The sequence below is a fragment of the Hemicordylus capensis genome, chromosome 5 (genome assembly GCF_027244095.1).
Source record: "Hemicordylus capensis ecotype Gifberg chromosome 5, rHemCap1.1.pri, whole genome shotgun sequence".
Taxonomy (NCBI): domain Eukaryota; kingdom Metazoa; phylum Chordata; class Lepidosauria; order Squamata; family Cordylidae; genus Hemicordylus; species Hemicordylus capensis.
In genome coordinates, this window is record NC_069661.1 from 86,638,286 (window position 1) to 86,660,583 (window position 22,298).

The window sequence follows — 22,298 nt, forward strand, 5'->3', positions numbered from 1 at the left end:
CCTGGTAGCTCCAGGAAAGCACTCTCAGCCTTGCTTCAGCGGGCGCCTCAAAGAAGGGCTGCTGAGGTGCATGCAAGCGCGCACAGCAATGGCCGCCACTTTGAATTGGCCTTCGGGTGCCTTGAAGAAGGGCTACTGAGGTGCGTGCGAGCGCGCACAGCAATGGCCGCCACTTTGAATTGGCCTTTGGGTGCCTTGAAGAAGGGCTACTGAGGTGCATGCAAGCGCGCACAGCAATGGCCGCCACTTTGAATTGGCCTTTGGGTGCCTTGAAGAAGGGCTGCTGAGGTGCGTGCGAGCGCGCACAGCAATGGCCGCCACTTTGAATTGGCCTTCGGGCACCTCGAAGAAGGGCTTTTGCGTCGGGGGAGAAGGAGGAGTCCATGGCCCAAGCGGCAGCGGGTGAGTTGGGCGGCACGGGGTTAATAGGCGGCATGGGGTTAATAGAGGATCGCCCCCTCCTTTAGCATCGGTACAGGCTTTGCCGGGGGGGGGGGGATAGCCCCCTCATCCTCGAACCTGTTGGGCAGGCTTACGAGTTTAAGACGCAGTTACAAGTAAAAGACGCACCTGAATTTGGGCGGATATTTTTCGAGGGAAAAAGTGTGTCTTATACTCCGTAAAATACGGTATCTATTACTATGACCACATAAGCTGAATGCCTAATTAGTTTGTATTCAGTATTCTGTGGTTCTTGAGAGCCACAGAGCATGTTCAGTCCTTGCCAGGATGTTTTTGCAGTTTCCCCCCTTTACTTTCTCTTTTAATACACACTTCTATGCACAAGCCCCCTCTTGCTACTGCAACCATAACTGCACATTTGAGAGACTCAACCCTGGGCCTCTCCCCCACCCCCTCTTGACATGGGCTATGATCAGGCCAAAGCACTCAAACAGCACATAATGGCTATAGAGCACCAAACTGATCTAGGCAGGGCCCCGAACGTCTTCATCAGTGAAGGACTTAGATATTCTGCCTCCCCTGTGGCATACCCAACACAACTGGAAGTTCCAACTCACAGGCGGGCCTTCACCCTGGCACGGTCACACCCTCCCCTCTGCCATGCTTGAAGACCATTACAGAAAGATTCCACTCTCAAAGCGACAATGTCCCTGCGACTCCAGGCAGGTTGAAACAGTACATGTCCTCCTCCACTGCTCGCACTACAGACGTTCACTCCACCCTCATCTTACTGATACTACACAAATATCCAGGATGTACAAGCCAATTTTACCTATTTCTGGTACTCTCTGACAAGAAGCCCACCATCACATATAATGCTGTCAGGTTTTGCACGACAGCGTCTAAAATCCTTCAGACGCTGACAGGTTGCAGGACCTACTAGACAGAGTACAGCGTTCCAACTTTATAGCATAGTTCCAGCACACTCATCATCCACTACCACAGCACACCACATGAAAACAATGCACTCTTGCAGTTTTATGGTCTGCTGTTTTATAGTACGATTTTATAGTCCTCACAGCTTTACAAATATTTGTTTTGACAGCTTTTACAATTTTATAGTTTCATAACTTCCAGAATAGTATAGTTTTTCAGTTCTATTGCCTTGTACTTTACGCTGGTCTATGACCATAATAAAGATTATTTGAGAGACACCCTTTTCCTTAAAAACTGATAGGGTATTCAGCCACTTGCAGTCACTATCAGTAGACAGTCAAGAGAGATGTTCATTTTATCAGCCTGTTGTGTTTGACCAAAGCCATCACCATCCCACCCACCAATACAGGTTAAGAACCTTTCCTTTAAATGAAAAATATTTCCTCCAGAGTATTCCAGCAATTCTTCCCTTTTCAACAAGGAAGGCACAGTTTAACAACAAGAATTATATAACATACTGGTAGCAGATTTAGATGGATTTTTCACTTGCAGGCATCAGTCCCATCTATGCATAGCAGAAGAGTATCATCTGCAAGCTTGTGAACAGAGCAGTTAGCACAAGTCTAGAACAAGGACCTTCGAATGCCAAATCAGGCCCCTATGTTATCAGTTGAAACCATTTCTTACTCCCATATTCTTGGACTCCAATATTCTCCCATATACTCCCATGAACACCCATATTCACACAGGTTAACAATTTACTAGCTCTATATAGGCAGCATGATGCGTCTCTTAAAGATCTTTCATTTTTAAAAAAGTTATCCACAGTTACAGGTCTCCTAATTTATGAAATTAATTTATGAGCCTGACAAGTGTTACTCCAATATTCTTTGGGCAATAAATCAGGCTGGTTTCAGCTAGGTGGAGCACCATATACTAGAAACTCTTGCTAACTGAGCAAGGAATCACCTTTTAAAATGGTGATTCTCATATTTAGCAGGAGGAGTGCAAATGTCCCTATCCAATCCCAGCAGAGCATCCCTCCAAATTCTATTGGTGTGTGCCTTCTGTTTATTTTAGAGATTGTGAGCCTTCTGGAGATAAGCAATCATCTTATTAGTTATTTGTTTGGTTTTCTACATGAACTGCTTTGGAAACTTGTTGAAAAGTGGCATTTAAATGGTGGTAGTAATTAAACGTGCAGTGAATGGAATTTGTATCAAAAGCATACAACTGAAGCTGGCAAGTACAGTTTTTAGACACGTTCTAATCACAGTCAATGGATACCTGAAACCAAGTTTCTGATGACATTTGGCTTCTCTGCCCTCTACAGTTCCCCTACTATCCCTGATCTACACCTTGTAATCCTTCCTTTTTATCACACAAGATCTTGTCAAAATAGTCTGATACAATCAGAAGATAGATTATTTTTAGTAGTAGAGTACTACAAGATTTAGGACTCTGGGGACAGGAGAGATTTGTTTGGCATGAAGTATGGGCACTAAGTTGGTAGTGCTGGCAATGAAGCAGGCAACTACAGTTAGCAGACCTCAGTTCTCACAGTGGCACAGCAGCCCACCCAGCACTTTTCACTCACTATGGATGGCCTGCAGACAAAATGAGTTGTGTTGCTTTGCCTCCTTTCTTCCTAATAGAAATAAGTGGAAGGAGGAGAAATCTGAAAAAAGGAAGAAAGAAATGGAGGTGTGGTTTTATATAGAAAGAGAGAAGAGGGGAGACCTTTCAGTGCTCTGTTTCAGGCAGCACTGGCACTGCATATTGCTTGAAATAGAAGGTAGAGTGTCAGTCTCTTAAAGCCACTAAGAGCTCCTTGTAGGATCTACTCCTTATGGCATCTTGCTATACACCAACTTTAAGAAGAGCCAAGGAATAGGCAGAAACAATCGCTTACCTCTACCTCTACAGACTGCATTGCTAAATCACATGGTGGTTTCAGAGCTTTAGGTCTTGTGGCGTACCAGTACGTTGTGAGAGCTGCAAAAGCACCAAATCCCATCAGTGTGTTTGTCGGAAGAGTGCGCACATACTGTCTGACGTCACCAAGTTCCGGCATTCGCAGATGCCTAAACAATTCGTGAGCTTGCATTGTGGTCTCTTGCTCTTTTTCTTTATGATGAAATCTGTTGGCAAAAAAACAAAGAACAAAAAGTTGGGATGAAATAATCTTTTCTTCATTTCCTCCCTTCAAATACCCTACAGCCATACCAAGTTGGAAACATCTGTATTGTAGCCAAGAATGACACTTCCCTGCTTCAGAATCTAAGAGGCACTCTGAACAAACAATCTCTTTAACGTTTTTGTTAGGCAGCTGCTGGAAGGTGCCACTCTTGGTAGCTGCCTCAGACTGCAAAATATGTTGTGACTGTACTTGCGTCTTTAGAAAGTGTAGTCATCTGCAGAACAGCCAAATCACAAGGTACAGTCAGCAGTGGTTCACTTTCCTTTTCTCTCCCCCCATCCAAACTACAGCCAACTATTTTAAAAAGTTAGCTTGCATTTGATTTTTAAATAGACCCATGCTTTTAAGTCAGGCTCAGTAATTGCCTGCTCCCATATGATCGAGTCAAGACATGCATTTTATATGCTACTTAATATACTGCAGAAATAGTATATTCACTCCCACTAGTGCCTTTAAATCAAGATATAAACATGGTAAAATCCAGACTTTTTAAAAGTCTTGCTGCGTCTACTCAGCTGACTCTTCCCTCCACAGCCAAGATCTATCAGGACATGAGTCACGTGCTTGCTCTTGTAGTTTCTTCCCACTAGGCCAAAGGTAACTAGCAGACAGTCCATACTTAGCCTTGAGAGAGGCAGGGCCAATGAAAACAGAGTCTGGAGTCACCCCACTGCACAGAATGCGGCAGGCAAAGAAACAATGATTTCCTCAGAGACTCACAACTGGCAGTGACATTCATTAATGCTCATCAGCTCATTCTTGTCAGAGGAAGGCGCACAAAAAGGCATTCAAAAAAGGGGGGGGGATTTCAGTGTGGTGTTTGCAGAAGCTCCTGGAGTTGTTGAACCAGACATTTAAGGTGTAGGTCATTTTACTGAAGTGGGGAAGAGAGATACTCAGAATGCAAGCATGGAAAACACATACATCCAGGTTTCAAATCCTCATTTTAAGCTTGTGAATACTGGACTCATGCAGTTGTTGTGACAAAGTTTTGACACAGTGACCTAGATAACCTAGTCGGCTCATCTAACAAGGTAGCCTGAAAGGCAACAGCCCAAATAAGGCAGAAGTTTCTATCATCATCATCATCATCATCATCAAAAGGTTAGAGGGGAGCACAAGTTTAGCAGACAAGGGCCCTATACAAACCTCACAGGTCAGAGAGCCACTTCACAATTTTTAACACAGCAGTTGTGCTTGCCAGAGCTTCCCACCGCAGGCACAAAACGTGATGATTAGTTGTGCACCCTAAACACAGTGAACAAGTACCAGCAAACAATGGTCAAGACACCCAGACCTTGGTCTTGTTAAGGGGCACTCTAAACAGACTTCTTTCAAGGAGCCGTTTAGAAACAGCGATGCTCTAGTGGCACCTATTTTGCTGCATCCCCTCCCTCAAGCATAATGAAAACATAGTCTAAGTTTTCTTGTACAACAGGTACATTCGTGGTGGTTTAAGGAGGAGGGGCTCATTTTTCTTCTTGATTTAGAACATGTCTTGACAAATGTTCTTCGGCTCAACCCAACTGCCCTCTGCTCTGTGGGGGGGGCGGGGGAGGCAGAGTCGCCACTTTCCCACATAAATGCCTTCTGCTCAATGAGAAAGTGGATCCCTGCTTGCTTGCTCCTCCCTCCATCACATCGATCTGGCTCAGGTAGGCGATGAACAGAAGCAACCAAGAGGAGGAGAGAGCAAGACAGACAGGGGCAGGTTCCTCCTCTCCTCCTGGTTTCACCAGTCCATAGACTTCCTGAGGCAGAGGGACACGACCAGGAGGAGGAGGGAGCAGCATGCCCACTTCTCCTCCTGGCATGTGTGATCTGTCACCTGGCTCAGGCACCAGGGCGAGTGGGCGACTGGGAACTGTCAAGCCCCGATTTAGAAGGATTTTACTGTCAATTTTCCTAGCCCATTTTTTTTTTAATTTATACCACCCAAAACTTATGTCTCTGGGCGGTTTACAACAGAATAAAAACAAAGGAAAACATTCGTTAAGACAAAAATGGGGTGGGGTGGGGGGAACACACACATTACAACAATTTTAAAATTTTAAAATAATGTTTTAAATCAGCATTAAAACCATTAAAACAACATTAATTAAAAGCCTGGGTGAAGAGACATGTTTTTAAAGACTTTTAAAAAGCTGTCAGAGATTTTTAGGATTTATCTGAATTTCAAGCCACCTAATGGCACAGCGGGGAGATGACTTGACTAGAAAGCCAGAGGTTGCCAGTTCAAATCCCCGCTGGTACCCATATCGGGCAGCAGCGATATAGGAAGATGCTGAAAGGCATCATCTCATACTAAGCGGGAGATGGCAATGGTAAACCCCTCCTGTATTTTACCAAAGACAACCACAGGGCTCTGTGGTTGCTAGGAGTCGACACCAACTTGACAGCACACTTTACCTTTAATCAGTGGTGAACCACTGTAGCAAACTTGTTTGGCACACCTGGCCAGCTGTTGGTATGCAACAAGCTCAAATAATATGTCCACTACTATGAAATACTGTGCTGTAGGTAGTACCCAGTATACATCTAGTCTCTTATCAGGGAACACTTTTTAGACTGCCTACTTTCAAGGAAGCCTTTCCACATAAGCTTGTGCACTGACAAACTCCTGAATGGTGCTCAGAGGATTCTGTTGAGTGTTTTAGGCTGTGCACAAATTCACATGGAGGCTGTCTAGGCCTGCTCAGGTTCACTGTGTTGTCTCACATGGAGTGAGTAAAGCCAAGAACACACTCAGCGCTCCCGTTTCCACTGGCTGGGGCCAGTGGAAAATCCATTGATCTTGGACTTCTCACTGAGGAACACTCACCCCCAGATAAGCTTCCTACAAAGCTTAGGTTCCCTGGAACACAGTTCAAAAGCCACTATTCTAGAGGAATAATGCACAGCACAATTTCATTTGGTCATCTGGATGCTTTACACAGCATGTGATCAATCCTTTCATTTTAATACCTTCTCCTGTGCAAGATCTAGAGGAATGCTATGCCTGCAAAATCAGTTCAAGAATGGCTTTCAGCATGATGTGTAATTAGAAATTCTTGGATTACAAAAGCTCTTCTAAGTATAGAAGCATGAGTAGCAAGGTCGGAAGTTGTGTATCCCAAGTTATTACTGTTCAATTGGGTAGACTTAATTGTCCATTTCCCCCATCTACCCAACTCTAACAGGTTCTGGCTTTTCTTTCAGAAGCCCTTAAGGTAATGTCAAGCACCACATTCTACTAGCTACATCCTTTTTGAAGTTCCAGCATGCCCAAACTCCACCCCAGCTTCTATCTTCTGAATATCCTCTACATTCACCCTTAACTAAGAGTGATTTTGTGGACAAAATCTCTTGTATTTGGGCCAACTTGGATTCAAACTCCACAATTGTTACAGTGCCTGATGCTGAGGTATCCAGCAGCTCCTCTTATGCGATGACTCTGGATCAGTTTCAGTTTGTGACTCTTGAGGCTGTGGACATGTTGCTTGGAATGGTGCATACCACCTGCCCTCTTGATCCTTGCCCAACATGGCGTATACTATCTGGCAGGAAGGCTGTTGTAGAGGCCCTGGTTGCTATTATAAATGCCCTGAACAGCTTAGGCCCTGGGTATTTAAGAGAATACCATGAGCCCCATCACCTGTTAAGATCATCTGGAGAGGTTCGTCTGTGGTTGCCACCAACTCGTCCGGCGGCTACTCAGGAACAGACCTTCTCGGTTGCTGCCCCTGGACTTTGGGTCAGCACTGGAGAAATGAGAACCTCCCCATCACTGGCAACTTTTTAAAAGGCACTGAAAACATATTTATTAACCCACGCTTTTAATTAGATTTATTATTATTTATTCAATTTCTATACCACCCTATTTAAAACTATTTATAGTTTTAATGTTGCATTTTAAATTTTAATGTTAATGATTTTAATTGTAAACTGCCAAGAGATGCAAGTTTTGGGCAGTATAGAAATATGTTAAAGAACAAACAAAACATCAGCTCAATTTCTACTAACGCTGCTGTATTCTGTTTTTGCCCCACCTTTTGCTGTGCAGAAGTTGGGTTAGAATGTAAAGCTCTTGCCTATTTACCAGCAAACTCTCTCTCACCATGTGATATACCAAGGTGAGATTTTGCTTAGAGGTCAACAACAGTCAGCCCATTTAACTCATGTAGGAATGTTAGTCAGCTATTTACCTTTTGAGGGGGTAAAGCTATGCCACATACCAGAAGAGGCAACAGAAATTTCAGAGAAACATCCAGGTTTGATACAAGTAGGGTATAATACAAGTAGGGTATATTTTTTCCTCAAATACTTGAGGGAAAACATGTGTTAGACTGTACCCCACTCAGAAGTCTGACCCACACCACAGACATCAGCAAGTCCTCTTTCAAAGTAACTCCCTTGGAGTCTGAGGGTACCATGGAGTTACTTGGAAAGCCTTTTTGCAACTAAGTTCAGTCCTCATTTATCACATTAGGAGCAAGTACACTTCTTGTTACATTTAACAGCTCTCTTAGATAGTCAGAAACACAATACCTGGTTTGCCATAGGTAAGCTAGTCCCCAAAGAGGTTCCATTTATGGTACCTGTAGCAATGAAGCACTCTAAGATTGGGTAAAAAGTCACGTTAAAAAGTTGTGTAGGAACGTACTTGAAGTTCATCGCTTATGACTTGTATCTGAAAATGGCCTCGAGTGGCTCCATTTAATAGAAGCCAGGTATATAGTTTAGTCCATTATATCAGGTTCCTTTAAAATGCACCCATTTAAAAGCATGGGAAAATACTCAGACTGCACATCTGAGGCCTTGGAAAGCAATATGCATCTGACTTTATAACCAAAATACCCTTCTCTAGGCAGCCAATACTTGCATTCTGGAAAGAACTAGCAACTCACTATGAGATCTTAGCTCTTCCATGAAGTTACTAGTTAATTAGGCAATTATTTACAGACCAGAGTGTTTAGAAAAATATTTTCAATGAGGATGTTGGGCATCAAAGTTTTGTTCTCATCTCTTACACCATGCCCATTCAGTTAATAATGAGAATGCTATGCTTCAGTTCAGCAAGAGACCTCTTTACGCATGCATAAGTAAAATACCGCATCAGCCAAGATGTGATCTTTCCAGCCGAACTCAGCTTTTGGGCAGTCAGCCAAGCTGGCCCAACGCTGCCATTCCTAGCTCCTCCTCCTCCCTTACCAAGTACAATGATCTATTTACAGAGGGCAGAATGCTCTCCTTTTGTCTGTTAATAGGCAGACATCGTTCGAGGGCAACTGTCAACTTCTTCATTGTAGCGCTAGAACCCAGGAGCCAATCGCCTCTCTCCTGCTAGCTCTGCTGTTTGGCTGAGAAAAAAACCACAATTAGTTGTTTAATGATCAGAGCAATGCTTCCGATATTTTAACTATTGTAGACGGCAGTTCAACCCCATAGCTGCCATAATTTAGAAGCAGTTTGAGTCATTTAAGGTCCAGTTAAGCCCATTTTATCCCTGGAATGCACAAATGCTTAACTAAAAATATAGGACCACCACTGGAGACAAAAACCTTTCCATATTTTTTTACTAGCACAGGTTGAAATAAATTTGTTATATTAACCATTAGATTTATTAGCATAAATATCTCAGAGATATCTGTGCTAGTTTGCAGAGCTCTCAGTTCAAGTAAAAGGATTTCCCCATTATTCCTGCAGAATCCAAGCTACAAAATAGCAACACAGCTATCCAGTATTCTATCAGGAGTAAATTCTAGCTTAATACCACAACCACAAGATAGAAAAATGAAGCCTATTAGAAACATTATCTTGACAATGATCTATCAACTAACCAGTAGTGTTACGTTTAAGCAAACACTTGAGTCAGAAGCTGCCAAGCATTCAGGGCCTCAAATTTGGAAGTCTGTTAGGGCAGGAGCAGAACCCTTTGAGTGGCCAAATGCCATCTATATTTGATCCAAACAGGCATTTTTGGTACCAACAATGTGACGAGCTCTGCTACTATCAGGATGGATTTGATTTAAATCAAACTGATTTAAATCACGATTTAAATCACTAGTAGGGTGGATAAAAATCCTAAAAATCCGATTTAAATAAAAAAAATCCGATTTAAATAAAAAAATCCGATTTTTTTGATTTAAATCAGATTTTTGATTTAAATCGGATTTTTTTGATTTAAATCGGATTTTTTTTTATTTTTATCCACCCTGCTAGAGATTTAAATCGTGATTTAAATCAGTTTGATTTAAATCAAATCCACCCTGGCTACTATCAAAAAGAATCTCTTAAGAGTAAAAAATAGAAGTGTGCTTCCATTTGAAATCTCAAATCCATGTATATCAGACCATAATCTCAAGAGTGTTCTTGCAACCTAATCTAAAGATCTATAAAAGTATATCTGCTTACCATGAGTTTTCAATCCAGACAATACTGACATCTAGTGATGTGCACGAACCGGTCCGGAGGCCATTTTAGAGCCCGCCCAACCAGTTCGAACGTGGCCTGGTCCAGCGCTGGGGGGGGGGGTTGTCTCACTTTTAGGGCGGGGGGTTATACTTACTCCTCCTGCCACTTTTCCCCCTCTGGCACTGCATTTTTTAGCAAAGTTTTTAGGGCAGCAGCGTTCCTCCCTGCCTCCCCTGCCCCTGTTGTTGGCCAGAAAAAGCGGAAGTAGCTGCCGCGGATGCATCCAGCGCCGCGTGCATCCGCCATGCACACCACATGTTGCATGCACACATCACACATGCAGTGCACGCGCAACGGGTGCGGCGGCGGGTGCACGGCAGCAGCTACTTCCACTTTTACCGACCAACAACGGGGGCAGGGGCAGCAGGGAGGAACACTGCCGCCCCAAAAACTTTGCAAAAAAACAGAGCGCTGGAGGAGGAAAAGCGGTGGGAGGGGTAATTTCAACCCCTCCACCCTTAAAGTGAGACACACAACCCTGGCGCCGGACCATGCCTCCGCAGTTCCGTGCACATCCCTACTGACATCTATATTCTATCATTTGCACTGTTGATAATTTATCATTCTAAGTACTAATCAATGTAGAAAATCTTAAGGTCATTACTCTGAAATACAATCAACTGATGCATTTCCAACAATCAATGTGATCAAGAGCAGGCAGAAGTCTAGCCTTCTGACCAGGAATCAAAGTATATCTGGAGTTCCTATACCATGCAATGCTTTGCACACTTGTATTGTTTTCATCAAAGAAAAGGAGTTATAGGAACATAGGAAGCTGCCTTATACCAAGTCAGACCATTGGCCCATCTAGCTCAGGACTGTCTACAAAGACCGGAAGCAGGCCACAGCTTCTCCAGGGTTACAGGAAAGAGTCTCTCTCAGCCCTATCTTGGAGATGCCAGGGAGGGAACTTGGAACCTTCTGCATGCAAGTATGCAGATGCTCTTCCCAGAGCAGCCCCATCCCCTGAGAGGAATATATTACAGTACTCACACGTGTCCCATTAAAATGTAAACCAGGGGAGAACCGGCTTAGCAAAGCAGACAATTCATGCTTGCTACCACAAGACCAGCTCTCCTGGTCACAATGATCACCCCTTAGGCAAAGCAGAAGATTTGTTTTAAAATACCAGAGTGCTAATTAGCACTGACTTGATGGTGCTTAATCAATCAGTCCTCCATGACTACAGAAACCACTGTTCAGCAATGCTATAACTGGTGAGCAGAAATCCTTTGACTGTCCCAGTACACTTTATTCTTAATTCAGGCCTTGACAAATTTTCTTTGGATCTAGGAGTCAGCCCAAAAATTTAGGAGCCAGCCAATGGACAGTTTACAAAATTACTAGACTTGATGATGGACATAGTGGAGGGTTTCTATTCACCCCTATACAAGTAACAGAACAAACACAGTTGCCTGGAACAAATAAAGATTAATTATATCTTTAAATATTCTAGTCCAAGCACCACAGCTCCCTGGTGCCTGGGATCGGATTTGTCAAGCCCTGTCATAGTTCAGTACAATCTGCTTCATACAGCAAGAGAAACCATCAAGGTCCAGGTAAAGATCTTAGCTTCAGATCCTCCTAGAACATTTCATCCCCTTTGCTGCAGGAATAAGGTCTTGAGTGCTCTCAAAACCTATTTCAAGAACAAGTGCAGAAGTTTGATCAGCTTAGCTTCCAACAGCTTCATAACCTAGAGCCAGGCTAATGTTGATGCCTTCCTAGTTTCAAAATACTTGAAAACTGCAATGTCTTGAGTGTTGTATCTTAATAAGGGTTTTAAGTGTTTGAGCAAACAGCACAATCAGTTCTCGGCTTCACATTGCTTCAAATATTCCAGGTAATGAAGCAGCAAATTACATCTTTTCAAGTTAGCATCAGAACACCGCCTCATTAGAGGGAAGCAAATATTACTTTTGTAACAGAATTAGTGCCATAGGTTTGAGAAATGAGTACTTTAAATGACTGAGGTGAGAAAAAGCCATTAATTGCATCTAAACTACTTATCCAAATGTATTCCTGTTGTTTATAGGATTCTGCATCCAAGCAGTTTAACTGTTCCTTGTTATATACAATTAGCTCAATCCCTTACATGCTAGTTTTCCAAATGCATGGCAGCGTTCAAGACAGTCAATCCCTCATCTGCAGTCTTGCATGGTGCATAGTCACCTGCTCTTATGATGCATTTTGTTAGTTTACTCCTATCAAGTGGAAGTATGTCAGTCTCCAGTAATAAATTCTAGTTTGGCGATTTGAACATCTTTATTGCTACAAAAATGCAACTAGTGCAAGCCAATAAGGATCTGAAACTTGCTCAAGCAGCTTTTAGATCAATTTCTATGCTACCTATTAATTACAGTGTCACTTTAGACTTCGCTCTTTCCTGTCAAAGGCCAGGAGCACTTGGGTTCTCCCCACCCTTTCTCCCCTTACTCAAAGGGCTACCTTTTCCCCCATTTACCTTTGGACTTCACTGCAATTACCAGACACACTATTCAAGCCTAGTCTCTAGCTATACTACATAAGCAATATCCTGGGTAATGAATTAGTGCCAGTCAAGAGTCTGATGATTTTTTTCTCCTTGAACCTTCACCTTGCAGACAGCAAGCAAACAGGTCATAACAATGCAAGGGACTGGGACAATTATAAGGACTTAATCCTTAATTCCCATAATAAGGGATGTCCTAACAACACTTAAAATTGCTTTGAAAGCATTTTACTAAAGCACCCTAGACAAATAGTAATAACAGTAATTTAAAGAGATGTCTCACTACTGTATTTTGATAACATTTTTTGTTGTATACTACAGAGCCATGTGGAACAATCCAGCTAGGGCTTCATTAAGCTGCTTTAAGGGCCTAGTTGCATTAGCAGTCTACTCAGCATACATACAGCCAACAGGTATCGAAGCCATCTGTAACTTTTATCCAGGTCCACAATACTGCACAAGGGCCATTACAGCAGCCACCATGGTCTTTAACGCGCCCTCAGGACACACTCTCTCTTAGTCCTATCATCCCATTTTTATGACCTCCTCTCCACACATCATGAAAACCTTGTGCAGGCTTCCAAAATTAGGGTGCTTTGTGAAGACACTATATTAGTGCCTGGCCATAACCATTATGAACCAAAAGGACACATGTTCACCTGTAAAGCTTCACCCAAAGCAGATATCATGAACAAGGTTGTAAATGTGATCAAGTTGTCCTTAGGAAACATAGGAACATAGGAAGCTGCCATATACTGAGTCAGACCATTGGTCTATCTAGCTCAGTATTGTCTTCATAGACTGGCAGCGGCTTCTCCAAGGTTGCAGGCAGGAGTCTCTCTTAGCCCCATCTTGGAGATGCCAGGAAGGGAACTTGGAACCTTCTGCTCTTCACAGAGCAGCTCCATCCCCTGAGGGGAATATCTTACAGTGCTCACACTTCTCCCTTTCATATGCAACCAGGGCAGACCCTGCTTAGCTAAGGGGACAATCATGCTTGCTACCACAAGACCAGCTCTCCTCTTAGCTAGCTTCTAACACAGAGGGCTTGTTGTGAATGAAGTCACAGCATTTTCCTTAGCCGATGAACCTGAGGAAGACTGACCAATCCCAGGTTTTGATAGCTGCAGAATAACTAACAAATTTAGCTATTTGTCATCATGTTTGAAACCTTCCCCATAGTACTACAGGATGCATTTTGGAATAATTCCATCTTTGGACACACTGAGACAACAGCAGGTCAACCAGCCCTCAGCAGAACCTAAACTCTCTCAAGACAGCTGAAGAACCCTGCAGACAGTCCTACCTCTAAAACAGCAACCATGTCATTAGAAAAGTTCTCCTACACAACCCTGCCTAGACAGAGAGCAGACAGAAGCCCCATGTGATAAGGAGCTGGACTGGTCCTAAGGGGACAATGGTGTCCTCTGGCAGTGCATCGGCCAGGAGAAGGCTGCATTTCAACTCAGTATTCTGCCTGTTTTATCAGCCCCATGTAGGCCATCTGGTTTTCGGTGGAAACTGACAGACACAGTGGTAGGGGCTTTCGCACACAGTCCTTGTCCTGAAAACAAATGAAAGATGCAAGTGCGTGCCAAAGCCGCTTCTTCCACCACTCTTCCAATGCGGCTCCATCTTTCACCCTAAACCTCCCTGCCAGCACGATCTAGAGGAACTCAGCTCCTGGGAGCCCCTAGAGCCCCGGAGAAGCTTAACATCCTCCACACACTTCCCGAATCTGTTCCACATCCACTACAGAGCCCAAAGCAGCTTTGGGTCGCCCAGAAGTGCCCTGCAGCGGACCCAGAGCCAGACAGCCCTCCGAAGGTGCTGCAAGGCGGCCAGCGACCGGCCTCGGGTCTCTGGCAGCGCCTGTCCCGTGGCCTGGGCTAGAGAGCAGCTCTCCAAGCGGCCTACGACGGAGGAGGCCCTTGCTGAAGAGCTCCTCTGGTCGCCCGTCTCCCTCTCCCGACCCCGCTTCTCCGCCCCCTTTGCCGGCCTCAGCCACATAGGCAGGAGCGCCGGCAGGGCAGGCTGGCCAGAGACACCGCCGGGCTCTCATGTCGCACCACGGGTCAGAAGAGCAGGGGAAGGCTCCCTTTAATGAAAGCAGCCGCGGCGAGCGAAAGGCAAGCGGGAGAGAAGCAAGGCAGCGGCCGCGGGGCTCCTCCGGCCCATAAAAACCTCCCCCTGGCAAAGCCATTCCCATCCGAACTGTAGGCAGAGCTCTGGCAAGCCACCTCACCCACCTGCTTTCAGCCTCGCCTTCTTGCCTTCCAGGCAACTGTTACTGCAACCCAAGCGCTCTGCAGCTGGAGCAGCCGAACCCGTCCTATTTAAGCCGCCAGAGCAAGGCGGGGGGGGGGGGAGGCAGCCAGAGCAGCAGCAGCAGCACCGGCAGCGGCCAAACGTCCCTGCGTCTGCGTCGTGCCAGCCAGGCCCGCCTTTGCAGGCAGCGGGAATGGAGGCGCTAGGACCCCACGAGGCCGAGCCAAGCCAGCGTTCTTTCCTCTGCGCCCAATAGAAATTTGGGAGGGGGAAAGAGAAGGACAGAGAGAAACAAAACACAGCTCAGTTGCACAGCGCTGCACGGCACAACGCGAGGAGGAGCCGCGTTCTCAAGGCTGCCTGGAATGCAGACAAGTGAGGGATTCCACGCACGGGGTGTGGGAGTGTGAGCATCCCCAGAGGCGCTCAGCTATATGTCAGGGCCTTTGGGCCTCACCGTTTACACGTACCTCTGTGTGTGTGTGACGTATAAAGTGTTTTTGATTGGCAAGTGTATGTATCCACACGAACACACTTGCCAACCTCTTGCCAAATCAGACCAATCTTGCCAAATCAGACTTTATACGTCTGATTAATTGCGCTCAAGTTTGTGAAAGCTTATTCCCGATAAAAGAGCAGAGACCATGAAGAAGAAGGGGGTGAGGAGAGAGAATAGGTTCCTGGGTTGAACTCTGTCTCAAATTAAGCCATGCAACTTAGCAAGAGGCTGCCACTCACCCCAGAGACGGGGACTCCCACATACACACTCCTACCCAAAGACGGAGATAACAAATCCTAACTAGCAATATCAGCCACCTAACAGTGCAGCAGGAAAGTAAGTTGCCTATGGAGCAAGAGGTTGCTGGTTTAAATCCCTGACCCCACTGATAGTCTGGGAAACACATAGTCTGGGAAACAGCAGCAATACAGGAAGATGCTGAAAGGCATCATCTCACACTCTGCAGGAGATGGCAATGGTAAATCCTTCCTGTATTCTACCAAACAAAACCACATGACTCTGTGGTTGCCAGGAGTCGACACCGACTGGACAGCACAACAACAACTAGCAATATCACTCCAAAGTGCTTCTCTTTCCCAGTCCCAGATCAATCAAATATACCAATTTCGTCCAGAAGAGAGGGAATACTTTAAGGCTGTAATCCTATGAGATCATTCACACAATCAAAAACTGTTCTACCCAGGTTTGGGAGCAGTGTGTGCTCCCAATTTTTGGTTGTGTGGAAGCAAGGTAGGAGGAAAATCTATCCAGATTTTCCTCCTACCTTGCTTCCTTACAACCAAAAATTGGGAGCACACAAAGCTCCCAAACCTGGGTAGAACACAGTTTTTGATTGTGTGAATGACTTCTATGTGTACTTGCCACTGAATTTAGGGGGGGCTAATTTAGGATTGTGCATGCACACATTCAACTGACAGTCTTAACTGAGTTCAGCAGAATTTACCTTCCCCTCTATATAAATGTGGGTGAGATCAGGACACATGTAACAGTGGTTGTTGGATGACCAAATAGATGAGGCTCAAAGTTAAATGACAGGAGCAAAAGTGTGATGCGGGCAAGAAGGGACAAGCTGAAGGGTCAAGGCAAAGAGGAATTAAAATAATGCTTGGGGTATAACTCTTAAAATTCTGTTCTGGAACTTTTAAACCAGTCCATTATTCAGTAGTGGAATTCACTCATTCATAATCTCTCACTCACCAGAGCATTTATTCTGTGGTTTAAATTTTTTTTTTGAATTCTTTGTTTAGCAACTAGAATTAAATTCTGGACTATATCTGTACTTGTGAAATAGAATTGCTTGTGGTCACAAGTTTAGTCACATTTTAGCAATCACAGCTGCACCATGTTCTGCCCAATGTCCCTTCCTCATTGCCACATATATTTAGGAGGACTGGTTTCATAATTTCCATTTTTCATAATTCTTTATGTTCCTAGCTAGGAACATTCATTTCCAACAAAACAACCAGGGCTTGCAGTAGCAGAATAATATTGTTAAATGTTCCTTTCTCAGTAGCAAGTCCATCTAAAACTAATAGAATTTTTAATGCAAGGTTTTAATCAGTTTCACAACATGCAGAACCACCAACATACTGTGTTGAATTTATTTATTCATTATTTATTTATTACATTTATAAACCGTTGTGCAGCAAGGTTTATTCTAAACTTTGTTTCCAAGTGCACTTGGTGCGTCCAGCTCATGGAAATGCTCCATGAGCTTTACCTCTTACTGCATAATGCTCTAACAGAAAGGAAGGAAGGAAGAAGCTAGGGGAAATGAGAATGAGTAGAAAAAGATAAACAAGCAAGGGGAGAGAGAGGAAAAAGGAAGGAGAGAGCAAGAAAAATAGATATCCCTTGCACAGAGAGAAAGGGAAGGCTCTAATATATTTTTTTATATATAAAGACTGAAAGAAAACAATATTCTTATTTTCTGTTTGTTCTCATTTCCTCCTCTATTTCTTTTTAAGAAGTTACTTACTTACTTCTTAAATTATATAGGCTCAGCTGCCCAAAACCTTAGTTTCCAGGGCACGATTTTTTTTGGCACAGCATATAGAATCATAATCATAGAATGCCAGTCTTGGAAGGGTCTTTGGAGGCCTTCTAGTCCAGGGATTCTCAATGTTGGGTCCTCAGATGTTATTGGACTTCAGCTCCCATAATCCTCAGCCCTAGTAGCCTTTGGTTGGGGATTATGAGAGTTGAAGTCCAATAAAATCTGGGGACCCAACATTGAGAATCCCTAGTCTAACCCCTTGCTCCGTGCAGGAATTTCCTATAGCATCCCTGACAGATGGCTGCCCAACCTCTATTTGAAAGCCTCCAATGAAGGAAAGGCCACCACTGCATGAGGCAGACTGTTCCTCTGTCAAACGGCCCTAACTGTTAGGAAATTCTTTCTAATGTCTAGCCTACATTTGCTTCCTTTCAATTTCAACCTATTATATCCAGTCGTGTCTTCAGGAGTAACAGGAACAAGTACACTGCACATGCCGTGTCAAGCATCACATTAGAACAAACCTTGCTGTGTAGAGCACAGAAGCCAAATTTATCTACCCGAGCAGCCTTCTGGTTTCCAAGCCTTCACCAGTCATTCTACTCAGATTCTCATCTCTACAATCATGAGGAGTAGAAACTTAAATTATATATGAAAGTTAATATTCTCAGGGTAGCTCACCATACATCCTTGTTCATATCATTGTTATTACAGCAATAAGAATGTGTAGCAAACCATTCATTCTTATAATGTACTTGGGAAACAGATCTGTTTATATTTTATAAAAGTGATACTGAAGCCAGCTGTGTCTTGTCCAAGTCCAGACAGTATATTTATGGTTGAGTGCAAGGATCTGAATCCATGTCTCCAATATCCAAGTAAACAGACACAACACAACTGACTCTGCATCTGGTTGTCAGGCCAGTTGCACACTGATAACTACAATATCATACTTAAATCAGATTGACGACTTATTTTTGTTGTGTTAGCTATAAGCCATAGCCATCATAGATGAAAACAGTTTCAGAAGGAAAAAATTACCTACATGCCCCAAACAGATGGTGAGGCTCTACATACCATCCGTGTGTAGAGCCTAACCGGGCTCGGTGGGAGAGTGGGCTAGCCCACTCTCCCCACACGTGAGCAGGGGAGCTGTCCCTGGGCGACTGGCCTGGCCGCCCACATGATTACCGGCTCTGTCAAGGAGCCGGTAGGGGCAGCAGGATTTGGAAGCCATCCGGCTCCCAAAGGTCCCAGGATTCCCTGTGCAAGTGTGTGGGGCATTCTGGGGAGCCCCCCCCCCCGAGGCCCGGAGGCTTGTTGGAGCCTCCTGGTCGGGGTTCTCCTTGTGAGTCACCGCAGCGCAGAGCCGTGCTGTGGCAACTCACGATCGGAAAAACCAGATTAACAGAGCACTCACTCCATTAACCTGGTTTAAAGGGAGGGGTATTTTTGAAGGTTTGCTGTGCCGGGAGCCGTACAGCTCCTGTTGCAGGCCTCCCTTAGCCCGGTTCCACACAGTCGTGAGAATAGCCTCAGTATGTATTTTAACCTAGTATATTTCCACAACAACCTACTACATTTGTGCCGATATGTTTTGCTGTGAGTTTAGCAACTATAGAAGCAAAATAGGTGTCACTCTGGGGTGGGTAGCCTAGTTCTTTCCATTTAAAATTGATTTTATTTATTTATTGGCTACTAAAACATCTAAATAAACTTGTTACTAAAATAACTTGTTTCGAGTTATTGTAGAGACATTAATTTATATCATAACACCTATTTATTTATTTATTTATTTATTTATTTATTGAAACTTCTTATATACCACCTCCTCCAAAGACTCTAGGTGGTGAACAACAGAAATACCAACAACAATCAATAAAAAAAAATTAAAGGGCAAACACCCAGAGAAACAGGTGGGTCTTACGAAGGGCCTTAAAAGCAGCCAGGGAGGAGGCTGAACGAATCGGGGAGGGGTGAGGGTCCAAAGAAGAGGGGTGGCCACAGAGAAGGCCCTCCTACGGGCCCAGGCACCATGCACTACACCAGGGCCCAGGACACTAAGGAGGGCCAGCTGAGAAGACCTCACAGGACGGGATACAACTGGCTGAGAGAGGCGATCCTGGAGATATACAGGTGCTAAGCCCATAAGGGTTTTGTAGGTGAGAACCAGCACCTTTAATTGGACCTGGAAGCTAACAGGCAACCAGTGCAGTGACTATAAAAGAGGTGTGACACTATCAAATCTACGGCAACCCATGAGGTGGCGGGCCGCTGCATTCTGGACTAGTTGAAGCTTCCGAATTGTTTTCAAAGGCAACCCTAGGTAGAGCGCATTACAGTAAACCAAACGAGAGACAACAAAAGGCATGAGTTACTTTTGCCAGGGCCTGCTGCTGGGCTATATTTTGGAAGGAGAGCATGAGGATCAAGCTGGGTCGGGGGACTGGAACAATTCTACATATTGGCTGAGTTCTTGCATTGCTGAGGAAATGTTATAAAAATAATTAACACTGTGCCCACTAGGTTTCTCAACTACATCTGCACTTTTGTATCAAACAGGGAACTAAGAACTGCAAACAAAAACTGAGAAAGCCACCTTCTATCTTCATACAATGCTTTTGGATGGAGATGAACAGGGGATAGAGGAATCAAGAATGGGAGATCTACACACTTGGGATTTCTGGTAGAAATTAATAAGCTCTTATCAATATCCTTTGAACAGGACACATAATGTCAATGATATCTCCACGGTACAGTTCTAAATATGCAATGCATTATACATATGCATAATAAAACCAAATTTGATTGCAAATTTTCACTAGGATACCATGAAGCAGCAAAGATAGATATGAAATGACAGGAAGCTCTTGGCCTGGTCAACAATATTACATCAGCACTGGGTTGATTCCTCAAGGAGGTGTTTTTAATGTGCTGTAGGTACACAGAAAGCCACATGAATACCTATGTGCCAATACTTGTTTGCTCTTAGAAAATACATTTTTGTCACTTTGTTCTTAAAGTCATATGGCACACAAAGAGGGACTGTCTGACTCTGTGTTGAAACTAAACCTTTTAGTTAAATCATTTTACAAAAACAGGCTGGTTTACTCTTTTATTTACCTGTCCCAGAGTCTATTTATATAGACATTTAAGAAAAATAAAAGTGTTTGTGCTTGCTTGATGCGAATACCACCACACCTGACATGTCAAAAATCATAAGTGTATTTATGTGGCTTATCCACACAATCCTGTAAAATTTAACACAACTGCATGTTTTTCTTTGCACAACGCTCCCACAATTAGGGATGTGCACAAATTGATTTTTTTCTATTCGATTTGTGCCTGAATTGAAACACCCAATTTGTTTTCTGTCCAAATCTGTCCCCCCGAATCACCCCAGATTCGATTTGGATTAAGATCGATTTGGACAACTTATCAAGGCCCTAGGGCCACCAAATTTGGGTGGTGGGTAGGTCCCCATTGGTGCCACCTACTACCCATATTTCACAGTGGTGGGGCACTTGGTTGATGTTTAATGTTTGTTTGTTTGTTTGTTTAGTATTTAGACTTTGTATATTTCCACCATAGGAAATAATGGTGATTCAAAGTTGCCCTATCCTAACCCTAACATGGACCCCCAACTTTCATTAAAAATAAAAAATAAAAAAACTAAGCTCCATAACTCTTTGTAGGAGTGGAGTTAGTTGAGCAACTATATGCCTGTCTCTAAACCTCTGTGGTTGGACAAGATAATTGAGAGGGTGGTGGCCTCATTAGGCAATCATTAGACCACTTCTGAAGAAGCCTGTTGGATTCCTCAGAGTTGAGCAATTATAGGCCTGTCTCTAAATTTCCGTGGTTGGACAAAGTAATTGAGAGTGTGGTAGCCTCCCAGCTCCAGGCAGTCTTGGAGAAAACTGATTATCTAAACCCATTTCAAACTGGTTTTGGGGGAGGGGATTAGAGTGCCCCACCGCCTCTATGGGGTAGAGACTGCCTTGGTCAGCCTGATGGGTGATCTCCAGTGGGGAACTGACAGAGGGAGTGTTCTTTTGGATTTTGTGGTGGCTTTCGATACTATTGACCATAGTATCTTTTGGAGCATCTGAGGCGGTTAGGAGTAGCATGCACTGCTTTGCAGTGGTTCTGCTCCTATCTCTTGGGCATATTCCAGATGGTGTCGCTTGGAGACTGTTCTTCAAAATGTGGACTTTTATATGGCGTACCACAGGGCTCCATACTGCCTCCAAAACTCTTTAACATCTACATAAAAGCTCTGGGAGAGATCATCAGGAGATTTGATGCAGGGTGTTATCAGTATGCTGATGACACCCAAATCTATTCCTCCAGGTAAACATCATCAGGAAAAGGCATCACCTCCCTAAATGTGTGCCTGGAGGCAGTGATGGGCTGGATGAGGATTAACAAACCGAATCCAAATAAGACAAAGGTACTTATTATGCGGAGTCAGAACTCAGGATACAATTTTGATCTGCTGGTTCTGGATGGGGTCACACTTCCCCTGAAGGAATAGGTATGCTGTCGGGGGCAAACCTCTGGGGCAAAGCACAGAAGGGGGTCTGGCTGTGGGGCTCTGCCATCTGGGGTTCCTGTGGGGTCTATGGGGGTGGGGGGTGGGTGAGTTTTCTGGATAGGTGGTTATCTCTGGCTCCTCATTGGGGGGATTCCTTTTCAGACCTCCTGATTTCTATGGTAGATTCCACCTCAGCAGTTCCAAGTAGGTTCATCCTCCAAGGTGAACCTGGTATTCCCAGGGAGAACTCTGGGAAGTTCTCCCTGGAACTAAAGCAGTGAAATCTATTTCACTGCTAGTGAGATCATATGCTCTGTTTAGTAGGTCAGTGCTCACTTGAAATACTGTCTAATACCCTAATGCAGTGTGAGTGCAAAACTCAAAAATATGTCCCTCAGGAGCATATTCTATGATTTTCTTATTTTAGGCATACAACCTGAAGCAAAGGGAAGATGTGCACACCCCAACTTTTAATCCTGCAATTGACAGGGGGCA

The 22,298-nt window shown here is 44.1% G+C and overlaps 1 protein-coding gene across 4 annotated transcripts in view; it reads right to left on the minus strand.

The window, feature by feature from the left end:
• The window catches only part of ACSL1 (acyl-CoA synthetase long chain family member 1), a 63,894-nt gene that overhangs the window by 35,234 nt on the left and 6,362 nt on the right, over positions 1 to 22,298 (minus strand). For 3 of the 4 annotated variants that reach the window (XM_053257885.1, XM_053257886.1, XM_053257884.1), the window contains one exon: positions 3,251 to 3,479. In XM_053257885.1, the coding sequence (XP_053113860.1) occupies positions 3,251 to 3,479 (229 nt within the window). Of the gene's footprint in view, positions 1 to 3,250; positions 3,480 to 14,731; positions 14,878 to 22,298 lie in introns of those variants that run through there. The other variant, XM_053257887.1, reaches the window with a different exon arrangement.